A 14,376-nucleotide genomic window follows, 5' to 3' on the forward strand; every position below is an offset into this window, starting at 1 on the left:
GTTTCTTAATAAACGATTAACATAAACGCTATATACAACAAATGTGACTTGAAAAAAGACCTCACTTTGGGCTCACCTCTGGGATCAATTAGACCAATTTTTATGATTATAAAATCAAATAATGATCTCACGTGTCCTCTTTAACAGATGGATAGCGATTAATCCCAACTTAACAGTTTTATAGCCATAAAAGTTGGCTCAAGCGTAACTACCAATTTTTTGAAGAAGTGACTCTGAATTCTTCTACAGACACATTTTTGGGGTAAAAACCTTTCCTTTAATGAAATGAAGTTTAGAACTAGGCTTTTAAATGGTGCCAATATTGGTGGGAAGTGGGGATGCATACGTTTGAAAGTGCTTGTCGCGGGTCGATTTTTGTGATGACCAGTGTAATATAATAACATGTTTACGTCTACCTAGAAAGCACCACTTTGTACCCCTTTTTGTATAGAAACCAGAGGATGACTTAGCTTGAAGCATGAATAGTTCTTTTCGTTACAAAAAGTGTAGTAACAGTTAGGCTTCGGTAGCTTATTTACCTTATGTTTGTTAACTTGCTTGTTACTTTTACCTTACCTTACTTACCTTTGCTAAGGAAAAAAGATGAAACAGTTTTCTCATATAAAGCTCTACATTTTCTTAAGCTAAAACCAGGTTTGTTTATTTTTATCCAGTTTATAAGTAACTTTTTTGTTTGCAGGTTAATAGTCCCACCTCTGGTTTCCACCGCTGCAACTCCTGTGTAGCCAGGATCTACAGCTTTACCGCCAGTAAGAACCCAACTAGAAAAGGTCAAGATTAGCAATCTTTCGTTCGTTTCAGCCACTGCTGGACATAGGCCTCCCCAGGGATTTCCAAAACTACCGGTCCTGCGCTTCCCTATTACCACAGATAATATAATACTAGTCTATTACTACTTCGACCATCTTTCGACATAAAAACTGTCACAATTGCAACTTGTCTAGGGGGGCTGGTGACATTCAGATATCTTAATCCCCATTCGGAGTACGTGCCAAGCGCATCGCTTCCTAGCTTTAAGTTGAGGCAACTTTCAACTCAACATCTTACTAAGAACAGATAACTTGCCTATCGTTGTCATAGAGTTCAGATTAAGTACAGTGAGCGTCAAATAGTTCGTGTAACCACAGAATAATAATAAGTACTACGTACAGAAGTTTTACTTCGCGAAGGTAGGTATTTAAAAAAATATATGCTCAATGTCATTAACAATATGGTGTAATTTAGCCTGTCTCAAGAGTCAAGCACCATTTTGTTGACAAACGTCAGTGATCGGCACTGCGCCGAAGCTATAGGGCTGACTTCGGTAAAATGATGTGACGTGAGGTGCCAAACTGCGGAAAATGGCGGAGGAAATACATGATTTAGCATGAATTATCATAAATAATATTAACTATTTATTTACCTCTCAGTGTCTTGAGGCAACTTAAAAAAGTACATTCTGTGTTTTTATTATTATTTAGGCAGTTAAATACTGCACAGTATTTAGTACACCATTTTCTTTATTTTCTTCCATCATACACAAGAATACGCGTGCGTGAGTCAATGTTCGCTCGTATGTGAGGCCTTGTCGAATAGTATCCTGTAGGTGGGCCATCGTGCGTGTTTTGTTTTCGATGTAAACTCGCGGAGATGAACAGGCCTGGTGTAACACTCAAAGTAGCCAAAAAGTTCGTAACACACTTTTATTACAATCGGAATAAGGTTGGTGTCAACGTATTGGCCACTTTGGGCGGGCGTCATGAACTATTTGACGCTGACTGTACCTGCTTATTCTTATTATCTTAGCAGGTAGATAAATAATCATAAAATCGATGCAGATATCCTAAAGTCAATTCACACAATTGAAAATTTGTCAAAATAAACTTTTTAGATCAAATTGTTCCCAGTTTCGTAAGGACAATGCTTAATCCAGAAGAGAAAAATAAATGCTTCAAAAGTCCCGAAGATCCTTCGATTTTCCATACTTTTTACGCCTAAAAACCATGCAATAAAAAATCTAAAGAGATTTATAATTTTCAAATGTTTGAAAATGGGACAGCCTGTATTGGAAATTTTTAAATCGTCCATTTTATAAAGAATGTTCGTTGAGGGCATCGCACAGACGCACAGTGGGTGTCAGCCGGTGTCCACGTTGTGAAATTTTGTGAAATTTTAAAGGTAAGCTCTTCAGGTTTTTGAAATTTTTCAAACTTTGACGTAAGATTGATTGAATTTACAATGTAGAGGTGAAAATTTTATGGTGAAAAATGACGTTAACTGAATTAAGTAGCGGAAGGGTAAGGTGTTATTTATAAAGAGTGCCGACAGTTTTTTTTAAAAAGAAAAATTTAATTTAACTGAAGGTAATGGGGAAGTGACGCGGTAAATTACTGAAAACGCTAAAGACATAAGACTACGGTGGATCAAATCAGTAATTGAAAGAATTTTACAGATACTTACCCACTTTTTTAATTTGTTTTCATCTTTATAAAAAGTAACTAGCGTAGTGGCACCAATGATCGACACTTTAAGGAGATATTGGGCTTCTTATTAAGATTAAAGGTCATTTAGTCATCTTTAAACCAAAAGTAACGATTGAGCATGATAAGGTATATTCTTGAGATAAGAATAGGATGTATTATTTTTATTAACTATACACGGACTAGAAAAAAATCCCAAAAAATGAAAAAGCATATAAATCTCCAATCATCGACACCGAATCTCCAGTAGTCAACACCCAGTCATCGACAGCTGCCACTTACCGACACCCAGTTATCGACGATCTCCTTTTTTGGCAAGTACTCGACCAGGTTTAGGACGGAAGCTCTGCCAGTCCTGGCTGGTGTACTGCCGGTCGACTTAGAGGTACAGAAGCGTGCGGCTATGTACTTCGCATCAAGGGAAAATATACCTAACCTCCGATTTCTTAAATAGCCGCGATCGTTCTAAAATAAGCCGATTATTTGATTCCCGAGAAGTCGTTGAAGAGGAATTACTTAATGAATGGCAAAAAAGATGGAATACGTCAGTCAAAGGGCGTCACTTATATAATTTCTTCCCGAATGTACGCCAACGTCTAACTAGGCGATGGTTAGAAATCGACCATTGCTCGTCGCAGTTCCTCACGGGGCATGGCAACTTTAAACATAAACTTCACTAATTCAAACTAGTTCCGTCTCCTTTTTGCGAGTGTTCCACTAATGATGTCAGTCATGAGCAGTCTGCCCATCATATTATCTTGTGGGAGTGTGATCTTTGGAAACATGAACGTAATTTAATGCTTAATTCAATACAACATACCTACATCTGTTTCCGCAATTTATTACACCGATCTTGTCGCGACAAGGAAAAATTTCCGTGCTTTTAAGCGATTTTGTGAAAAATATTATTGGCAGGTAGTTGCTAATTGCTCATAAGATAAGCCCCCTTAATTGATATTTATTGGCCGTGGTGCATAATCTTTTCTTAAAGGTTTTAAACCTTTGTTTGTCACCTGTCATCCGCTTTGCAATGGAGGGAAGTCGAACCTTAATTTCGAACTCCTCCTATGTTCTTCTGAATAATTTCGTTGCGGGTCCAATGACAGTTTAACTTTCCCCCGGGACAAACTTGACCTTCATTGGTTGGGTTTTTGTGGCGGTCAAGCCGTAGATCCTGGCTACACAGGAGTTGTAGTGGTGGGAACGAGAGGTGGGAATAGTCCCGATTTTAGTTAAAACTGTGCTCGGCCCCATTATACATGGTGGAAACGAAAAGTGATCTCACTCGATTATTTCTAAACTATCTATACAAGATATCGAAAAACTGGTTATTGATCCTGAAAGTGCTTCACGAGCTCTTTCAAACGGTATCAGTAATAGGTTACAGAATTAACTGGATCTATCCGAAAATTCAATGTTTTCAGGCTTTATACTAAATGTATGCAAGCCACACAATATTAGAAGTGTTAATTTTTTTTATTCAATAATAAACACTTAAGTTGAACTCCAAATTGCATTCTTATTTAGAAAACATTAGTTTTAGGCTTTACTTACTATAATATTATCAAGACATGAGTGCCATGACTGTGGCAGTACTAAATGTATGGAAGCTGGTAACATTGAATTTTCGGATAGATCAAGTTTATTTTGTAACCTATTATTGGTACCGTTGGATAGAGCTCGTGAAGCACTTTCAGTATCAGTAACCAGTTTTTGGATATCTTGAATAGTTTTTAATATTATGTGGTTTTACTAAATGTATGGAAGCCGGAAACATTGAATTTTCGGATAGATCCAGTTTATTTGGTAACCTATTATTGGTACCGTTGGATAGAGCTCGTAAAGCACTATCAGGATCAGTAATCAGTTTTTGGATATCTTGTATAGTTAAGAAATAATGGAGTGAGATCACTTATCGTTTCCACCCTGTGTAATAATTGTTGTTTTTCCCGAAATTTTATCATGGAGCGTAATGCTACCTAGGTACTCCGAAACGTTTAGCAGCAACTGCAATCTTTTCGCAATTTTAACAGCTTCTACAGCTTTTTCTAACTGCTCGGGAGAATAATTTTTTCTCGAACCAATCATCGACATATATTATTCCCCAATAATCGACACTTGTCGATTACTGGTAGCTCGACTATGAATAGTTTACTTCAAATATCTACTAAATGCGCAAAGTAATAAGAACTATATTCGGTTGTCAAATGAAAAATGTTCCAAAAAATTACTATCGACACGTGTCGATTATTGGAAAAGTCAGTTTGTGAAAACCAGTGATCGACACCAACATTTTACTAATATCAAAATAACATTTTAAATTCGTTATAACAAAAATGGATTCTATAGTTCTTAAAGTAACCCGTGAAAAAGATAAAATTCAAATAAGTTACAATACAGTAGTGTAATTAACAAAAAATGTACTCACTTCCTTAAGGACTTTACTAAGAAATGTTGTTATTTTCACCGGTACACCAGCCGCAATCAGTTGTTATACTGCCATTTTCAAATTAATTGGCGGATTTTGCTTAAATGTCAATGGGAGGCAGTCAAAAGTGTGCTTTCTATGGTACAGTGTTGACATATTAAGAAATCGATTTTATACTCTTATTTTATTGAATCAAAAAATAAAGTGTCGGTCATTGGTTCTTGTCGGTCATTGGTGCCACTACGTTATTCATTAACTATATGACCTTAATTGATTCCTTTTTTATATGTTTCCATAACTATAGTGACAATATAAAAGGAAGACAATTTTGATATAATTTGGAATTTTAATTGCCTAATATTTTCTGTAAAAAGTCTGTCGAAGATAACGGTTAGGTATTTGTTGAATGACTGTATGTCAATTCAGGAAGTAAATTGAAAAATTAGAGGGCCTATTTATTTATTTGACTTTTATATCAGTCATTGGTAATTTTTGGTTCAATTTGTACTTCGTAAGCGAGTGCCCAAACCCTCCCCAAATAGACTAGCCAGCATGGGGAATGTATGCCCTATCCTCCATTTTCCTCTGGTAAATTAGAGAGGGTTGCAGGAGCCTAAATGGCCCGATAATAATAAAATTACACATTAAAGGGAGAAAAAATGGAAAAGAAAAAAAGTAGGTACCTACAGCAAAATTTCATGGAAGAAGATTTCAAAATTTCAAAGAAGAAAATTTCAAGAAAAGAGAATAAAAACGTATTATCTGTATACGTTTTTATTCTCTTTTCTTGAAATTTTCTTCTTTGAAATTTTGAAATCTGTTCAAATCCGTAAATTGTACGATATTATTCTTTACGTCAACTCCCTCTTTATTACATGACACACAACAATGAAAAAAATTATATAACGGCACAATTAAGGCGTTCTAATCGCTAGGAAATGTCTTCTTCCAGAAAACACAGAGATTTCAATCTAATTGAAATCCTGTTATCAATTTACCGCATTTTCAGTCAAAGTAGAGTTAGCGGTAGAGTTTAAATCCCCAAAAACGGCTTTTTTGCGTAAAATTATTTGGGAATTTTTCACTTTATAATAGTTAAGTGATTTATTGTCTACCATTGATTTTACCTAAACTATTAAAGCCATAAAAACTTCTGTCTTTGAAAGTTTTCTCGGTAGTGTCGAAAAAAAAAAACTTCGAAATAGCTCTGTAAGGTTAAATTAGGCTAAAAAAAAAGGCTGAAATTAATAACATCCTGTCTAAAAAAATTAGCAGCCAGCACTTGGCTGTAAAAATAAATATAATTCCACTTAAAACACCTGACCAAAATATCGATAGGCGATCTAAGTGGAATAGGCCAGGTGCTATTCGTGCAGGTGCTATTTGAGCGGGTGGTCAAAGTGGAATATGTCTTTCTTACGCGTGAATGTAGGTATTTTGAATAATATTTCCCGTTTTTGCAATATTTTTCTTTACTGCTCCGCCCCTATTAATTGGCTGTAGGGTGAAGTAATGTTAATAGCCTAAAGCCTTCCTCGATTAATGGGCTATCTAACACAAAAATAAATTTTCAAATCGGACCAGTAGTTCCTGAGAGTAGCGCGCTCAACAAATAGGTAAACTCTTCGCTTTGTATTAATCTAGATTTTTACAGTTCCAATTTACATATTCCAACAAAATACCGTCCAAAATTAAAAGTCCAAGCTATTTGTTTATTTTGTTGAAACAAATTTACAATTCAATCGCTTATAATACGGTAATAAAGGTTCAAAATAATGGAAATCGTTAAATTTATTCTAAAGAATATCCTCAAGTTTCCTGCCATTGTATGAAGAGGTCGCGATCCCAGTCCATGAATAGGGAACATGCCTAATATTGTAAAATAGACTTCAATTTAAACTCACTACGGTTTATTTTGAGTCGGTATTTCGATGGCTCCTACGTATACTGGCGTAAGTGAAAAAAGTAAATTTTACAGGAGAGCCATTTTAGTGGCCAGAACCATATTTTTGGGTCATATCTTCTGACCTACTAAAACGAATTTAATGAAATTTCACATTTAGCCTTAACATGTAATGCTTTTGCTACTGCTGTTATCAATTTTTATATTTTTCTTATATATTTTGAGATTTTACGCATTGCCCTTTTACGTCGGCATATTTCTATAATTTCATGTATATTGTTCACCGTAAAGAGACTTAAATGACAACGTAAATATAATATTTTAAGCGATTACTCTCTTTATTTATGCATGTAATTATTTTAATTGTTATCATGTGCTATATCAATAATAAATCAGTTAGAAAAAGTCGTTTAATGTACCGTTTTACGTTTTAACGCAAATACGCCCATATACTGTGCTCGAGATTTAGTTAGGTCTTTTAACATAATGTGTCATATTTTTAAAAAATATAAATAACTTGAAAAAATCGAAGTGCCTAAGGCGGGAATTGAACCCACGATGCTTTAGGCAGTTCGATTTTTTCAAGTTATTTATAATTTTCAAATTAGTTTGAGATGCGACTCTTAACGCTAAAAATTAAATAACTATATAATGTGTCATAATTTATAAATAAAACAATTTGCTAAATATTTTCATGGCTTTATTTAAGATTTGGATTATAAAAAATATATGTTTATGTAAGCAACTACTCGTATAGATTGACGAATCGTATGATTGGGCTTTATACGTGGCGTAGTTTTGCACATACGCCTATTTGCCTAAAATTTTATTTTGTATCTAATGGAATAAAAAATTTTTTTTCTTACTGATGTTATAGATTAGAGCAAAGTGAAATCATTGCTTAAATAATTGGAAAAAGGCGTAAGCGGCAGTTTCGCCCTTATACGTAGGAGCCATCGATTTATAACTAACACATATAGAGAAATGTAAAGTTAAAAAACATTGATTATAATTATTAGCTATTACCTACTTTAATACACTGTTCATTTATTTATGGCTCTACACTTACAAGCAGCGTGTGATATCATCATTTCAGCCACAGGACGTCCACTGCTGAACATAGGCCTCCCCCAATGATTTCCATAATGGTCGGTTGGTGGCGGCCTGCACCTGCCTATGCTATGATTGGTCTAAATATTTATTATTATTTATTTATTTCCCCACAAATATGTATAATTCCCTAAAGACTAACATGACGTCATTATCATCATCAGGTCATTTGGTCTCCACCACAGGAGCACGTTAATAATTTACCAGAGGCAAATAAGGGACTTGATATAAGCTAGCCAAACAGGTTTTGAAGGCTAAAATACTTTTAAAAGTTTAAATTATAAAACTTGAAACTATTCTCAACCCAAAAAATTTATGATACCGCGAGTCAACTTGGGATAGCGCCATCTATGAATGAGAATTTGAACTAATCTTGCGCGTCATGCTAAATTACGATACCGCGAGTCAACTCGAAATAGCGCCATCTATGAATAAAAAATTGAACTAATCTTTCGCGTCATGCCATGTGCTAAATATGTAATGCATTTTTTAAATCACAGATGGCACCAACTACAGTAGCCGAGGACAGGTTGACGTCAGGGCACCGGCTCTCCCACCCGCCCCCTGGTGACGAAATCTACATCACCGGTGTATCTGGATACTTCCCGGATTCAGACTCCGTTATACATCTGCAGGAAAATCTTTTCAACAAGGTATTAAAAATAAGTTATTTTTAATTTTTTTTATCTGTACCTATCTGGTTTCTGGTGTCTGTAGCTATTAGTACCTACACAGGGTAATAAAATTGAACTTACTTTTGTTGCATAAATTTTAGGTTATTTACTAGGTATATTATAGGTAGCTGATTAAAGGTTATACACTTGTCAGAAAGCTAATTTTATCTTTAAGATTTGATAGTAAAACTTAATACAAAGAATAAACATAATTAATAATTACTTACTTTCTTTGAATGGTTTGGTTTATATAAACGCATGCAGTGTTTACCTACTATTATATATTGTACTCTTAGAACATAGTATCAATGGATTTTTTTTGTTATATTGTATGTATTATTGTACAATTGTTGGTAAACCAATAAATAAAAATAAAAATAAAATGCAATACCATGTTGAGATGGAGGAGATGTTGCTACCAGTGCCACCTGCAAACCAACCAAGACCTTAATAACCGCAACCATTACGTGCCTGGGCTCAAAAGTCGAAGTCAAAGTCAAAGCCTCACATCACCTAAATCCTCATCTACCCACAGGTGGACTTGATATCAGGTGACGACCGCCGCTGGAAGCTAGCCCACCCTGAGATTCCTCAGAGAACCGGCAAGATCAACAATGTCAACAAATTCGACGCATCTTTCTTCGGGGTCCACTATAAGCAAGCGCACACTATGGACCCCATGTGCAGGATCCTTCTGGAGAAGGCGTACGAAGCAGTCATTGATGCTGGTAAGTCAATTTGTTGAAGGTTTTACTCGAAATTTCGTAAGATTGTTTTTTGACAGTCAAAACAACTTGACCTTCACTGGTTGGGTTTTCATTGGCGGTCAAGCTGTAGATCCTGGCTACACAGGAGTTGCAGGAGGGAACGACAGGTCCGTGTACCTAGTCAAAACACCCACCGTTCGTGAGTGCCTTTGTTTTACGTAACTATTTCCACCTCTTGTTCCTTCTGCTGTACATCCTGGCTACAGGATTGCAAACAGTGGAAGTGAGAGGTAAAGCCTGGTCCGTGAGCACGTAGAATCCCGTCCAATGACCCCAAGGTACCTATCCCTATCGCTCGCGCGTAATTATGTTGCTATCGCGACTGTGCGACGGGCGCCCGCAGTGAGTGTGCGAGCGCGACAGCAACATAATTACGCGCGAGCGACAGGGATGGGTAGCTTGGGGTCATTGGACGGGATTCTACGTGCTCACGGACCAGGCTTTAGTAGGTACTTATTACTAATGTCGGCCTTATTTCAATAAGTTTACACGATAGGTAGCCATGCTACAATATCTTTGGCTATTAGGTAGATATTAATTCTTGGAATAAAACCAATATTTGACAACTTTTCTCCAGCTCAGCGAACCAGTCCTAATTTATTAAATCTAGTTAAATAAACTCATTCTTAATTCCTTCCAATACTATAAAAACTATAGGTAACCGATACAGCCCCACAGGCTGTGAAGAGCCAAAAAATGGGCCGATCAGGTACCGCCTTCTGTTTAATAAGTACCATCCATATTGCTTACTCCTTGCGTTCCTTCTGTCACACCGTGGCGTAACTAATTTAGTAAACAACACACCATAATATATTTTATTGCAAAATAGAATAATCTTTAGCTAGTCGCGCCTTTTAAATACTTACACTATTAGGCCTGACGGACCCCAGGATTTATTTTTGAAAAAGTAACATCCCATCAAAAACAATACTTGTCAAAAAAACCAAGTCTCGCAACTCAGTTGTTCTACGGTAAAAAGTTGTGAGATCCATGTAATACCAAGTCCAGGCCAGGAAATCTTTAACGTTTTACATAAATTATTGACTTGGCCATCGCACTAAATAATTTAATTTACACGTGTTTTCATGCGATGGCCAAGTCAATATATTTATGTAAAACGTTAAAGATTTCCTGGCCTGGACTTGGTATTACATGGATCTCACAACTTTTTACCGTAGAACAACTGAGTTGCGAGACTTGGTTTTTTTGACAAGTATTGTTTTTGATGGGATCTCATTTCTTTTTGTATTTTGTAGACAGCAGTTATGTATCTAGAAAACTGGACCGAAATTGAAAAATTTTACTCGACTTGGCGGTTGCACTACCGTGCCCCCAAATCTCATTTCTTTTTGTATTTTGTAGACAGCAGTTATGTATCTAGAAAACTGGACCGAAATTGAAAAATTTTACTCGACTTGGCGGTTGCACTACCGTGCCCCCAAATATTTTAGTTTTTCCTTGATTCATACACCAAACACTACTTATATTCCAAATTTGAAGCTTCTAGGTCTGCTAGAAGTGCCTTAGAATTTTGATGATCGGTGAGTCAGTCAGTGAGTCAGTGAGTGACAAAATTAAGTAACTTTGACCCGTTATAATTCTTAAACTACTGGTTCAAATTGAATGAAATTTTAAATATACCGTGTCTTTACAATGCCTGCATAGCTAATGAAAATTCAGCCTTCTAGTTTTATCCACAACGAAGTTACAGGCGGTCGAAAATGGCCTGAATTGCTTCGAGAAAAGGATGGTACGGCCGTGCCGCTTTTTTGCTCGACTTGGTGGGGGCACTGCCGTGCCCCCAGATTATAAAATAAGTGAAAATGATTACTTTTTATATGAACTATAAAAAATTGCATTTAAATTGACAAAAAATTATAACATTTCAAGAAAACAACCTTAAGGTTCGGCCAAACCAATGCGATCACACGCGATCAACTGGCGTGCAGCGATGGCGACCAGACTTAAATGCATTGATCGCCATCGCTGCACGCCGGCTGATCGCGTGTGATCGCGTGTGGTCGCGTTGGTTTGGCCGAACCTTAAATCAATTAGGTAAGTGCTGAAAAGAGTCACAGCTTTCAACAATCAAACTCAGCCACTAAGGAAAAAAATGTTTATAAATTCATAAAATACATTTTTTTTTCATACCATAACAAAGGATCTCCACATTAGAATACACTTTCGCGTTCACCAGTACACTTTTTCATAAACCTTTTAAACTGAACCGTTTTAAAATACAATGCCACGCTACGGTGTAAAGTCAGCCCCAATTTTATAGTATCTCCGCCGATACCACTGACTCCCTTTGTTAGTAATGAGGCCAATTTATCTGATCCGAAAGTCGGAGGCTCTCGGCTGAATTAGACTCACTCGGTCATTGGGCAGGCCTGAGAGACCACTTGCTGGGATAGACCCCCCTACAAGTAAGCTAAAAATATTTTCATATGTTGCCAAGCCAAGGGAGATAGATTGATAATAGTGGCGTTCGTTCGTGTCAGCCAAATGACGTCCAATACTGGACAAACGCCTCCCCTAAGGATTTCCACAATGACCGGTCCTGCGTCAATCGCATCCAGGCACCTCCCGCGAACTTCACGAAATAATCGGTCTACCTAGTGGCTAGTGTGAAAAAAATCAGATCTCATGTAGAGACAAGTTTCTAACTCTAACTCTAAAAGCCCTAACCAAACCGAATCCACACTTTAGTCAAAATATGTGGCACGGCCGTTTTGCAATCTTGATAAGGTGAAATACCCACTTACTGGAAAGAGCAGCGTAGGACATCTACCCACAAGGTACCGACGACCTCATAAAGGTGGCAGAAAAGCGCTGGATGCAAGCCGCTACCAACCGATCAATGGTTAGGGGAGGCCTATATTCTGCAGTGGACGTCCTATGTCTGAAATGATGATAGAAGGTGAAGTTCACTGTTCATTTCTTGAACTTCAAATTCGAAATCACAGACTTTAACCCTGTGCTTGAGTTTCAATATAATTATGAGTGTCAGACCCTAATACGGGACTAAGTAAGCGTCGCGACGATTTTAGCTCAAGCTGTAACATGTAATTATGCTTGAGGCAAATTAAGGCCGGGTAGCAGTGAAAATGGCGAAAATGAGGTTTTCATTTTTCATTTTTGAGGTACTAAACAGTAAAATTAAAGGCTAAGATTTTATTTGGGCATAGTTGAGGATATTTTCTAGGGCTATTAACGGATGGAAACACGATTTGATGAAGTTGACTCGATAGAATATATTCCCAAAGTTACCTCTATTCGTTTTCTATTTATGGTTTTATTTTTTAAATAAGCGATTTGAGATTCTGAATCTTTTACTAAACTAAAGTTCAGAAATAACTTGAGGGCTTTTAACGGATGAAATTTTTATATTGGCTCTTATTTAGTTACTATGTTAAAAAATGTGGAAAAAATCGCCCATGACGGCTTGGACAATCTCAATCAGTCGCGCGGTGGCGCTTACGGAGGACGGACGCGTGTCAGTTTTTTGGTCGTGACAGTTCGCGATTTGTCAATATTTTTGACAATGATGACTTTGATGAGTCACAGTATAATAACATCAGTGTTACTGGAGAAAGTTAAAATTTTTGATAATTAAGAATTATGAATTTTGTCTACCTATTGAAATTTAAATCGTTGGCATCCTTTTAAACTAAGACCCTACTCATGATGCATAGTACATTCCTCAAATATGAGACAAAACCAATGAGTTAAAATTACATTTTTATAGTACCTACATATAATCGTCTTACACTCTTTAGAAGAGCACAATGACACAAATAAATAATAAAAATTAGGTCAAATATAGGGGCAGCTGCACGTCACTGAAAGACGATTCTGTACTCGGCATCTGGGCTGGAGAACATGAATCCTTGCTTACAGATGCAGATGTAAATAGAGTTATTACTGGACAAATTTTACATGAAATGTTTAACAGAAATCAGTTAAAAGACACATACATGGAATACCAATAAGGTTGCGGAGGGAAAGCTACCTATTATAAACTAGCGGCAGCCCGCGACTTCGTTTTACCCCCGTTAGATATGATGTTTTACTTCGTTGTTGATAGATGGCGTTTCACGGCTTCCCCCGAATGAATATTTACGAACGTCATACCGTAGTTTGTCCAGTGCTGTAGATTTTAACCAATGACGATAGATGGCGCTTTTTAGACACGTCTTATTTATTTATTGAAATTTATTTGCCACATATCGTCATAATGTTAATCTGGGTTATAAACAATAATACTGTGAAGTTTCAACAAAATCCGTTCAGTAGTTTTTGCGTGAAAGAGTAACAAACATCCAGACATCATGACATCTAGACACCCAAACTTTCGCCTTTATAATATTAGTAGGATATTTCACAATCCAAACTAATATTTACTATTTAGCATTTACTTACAGTAAATATTAGTTTGGATAGTGAAATATTGAAAATAAAAAAAAGAATAAAACAAAATAGGGTTTCAAATTACCTATCTATATCTAATATTATAAAGAGGTAAAGTTTGTGTGTTTGTATATTTGTTAAATTGTAAGGGGTAATCTCGGGATCTACTGAACTGATTTTAAAAAAATCTTTCACCAATAGAAAGCCACATTATATCTGAGTGTAATAGAATATATAAAAACCGAAAAATTCCACGCGGGCGAAGCAGCGGGCGGAAACCTAGTTTATTTATAATTATGTAAGAGCATAATTATTAAAGTCGAAGTCAAACATTATTTATTTGTGTGAACCTATATTAACGAGAGATTACAAGGCGTCAAATATTAAATACTATTAAAAACTATATTATTATAATGCTAAATTTTGCTCTCATGGAGCCTTTACCTACTCTGACAAATTAAGACTTAGAGAAGAAACTAATAATAAAACCATTTAACTGTCCCGCAATGAAAAGCTTGATCGGGTACAACACCTCAAGTTATTTCAGAACTTGATTTCATTAAAAGACTCCGAATATCAAATTACTTAGGTATCTAAAGTCAAA

The 14,376-nt window shown here is 36.2% G+C and overlaps 1 protein-coding gene across 1 annotated transcript in view; it reads left to right on the forward strand.

Annotated features, from left to right (window-relative positions):
- Positions 1-2,119: 2,119 nt before the first annotated feature.
- Positions 2,120-14,376, forward strand: part of LOC135082118 (fatty acid synthase-like) — an 85,754-nt gene continuing 73,497 nt past the window's right edge. Inside the window, exons 1-3 of the mRNA XM_063976867.1 lie at positions 2,120-2,178; positions 8,422-8,574; positions 9,131-9,323. Coding sequence (XP_063832937.1) covers positions 8,422-8,574; positions 9,131-9,323 — 346 coding nt within the window. The 5' untranslated portion in view covers positions 2,120-2,178. The remainder of the gene's footprint in view (positions 2,179-8,421; positions 8,575-9,130; positions 9,324-14,376) is intronic.

This window comes from Ostrinia nubilalis, chromosome 21 (assembly GCF_963855985.1).
Source record: "Ostrinia nubilalis chromosome 21, ilOstNubi1.1, whole genome shotgun sequence".
Lineage (NCBI taxonomy): Eukaryota > Metazoa > Arthropoda > Insecta > Lepidoptera > Crambidae > Ostrinia > Ostrinia nubilalis.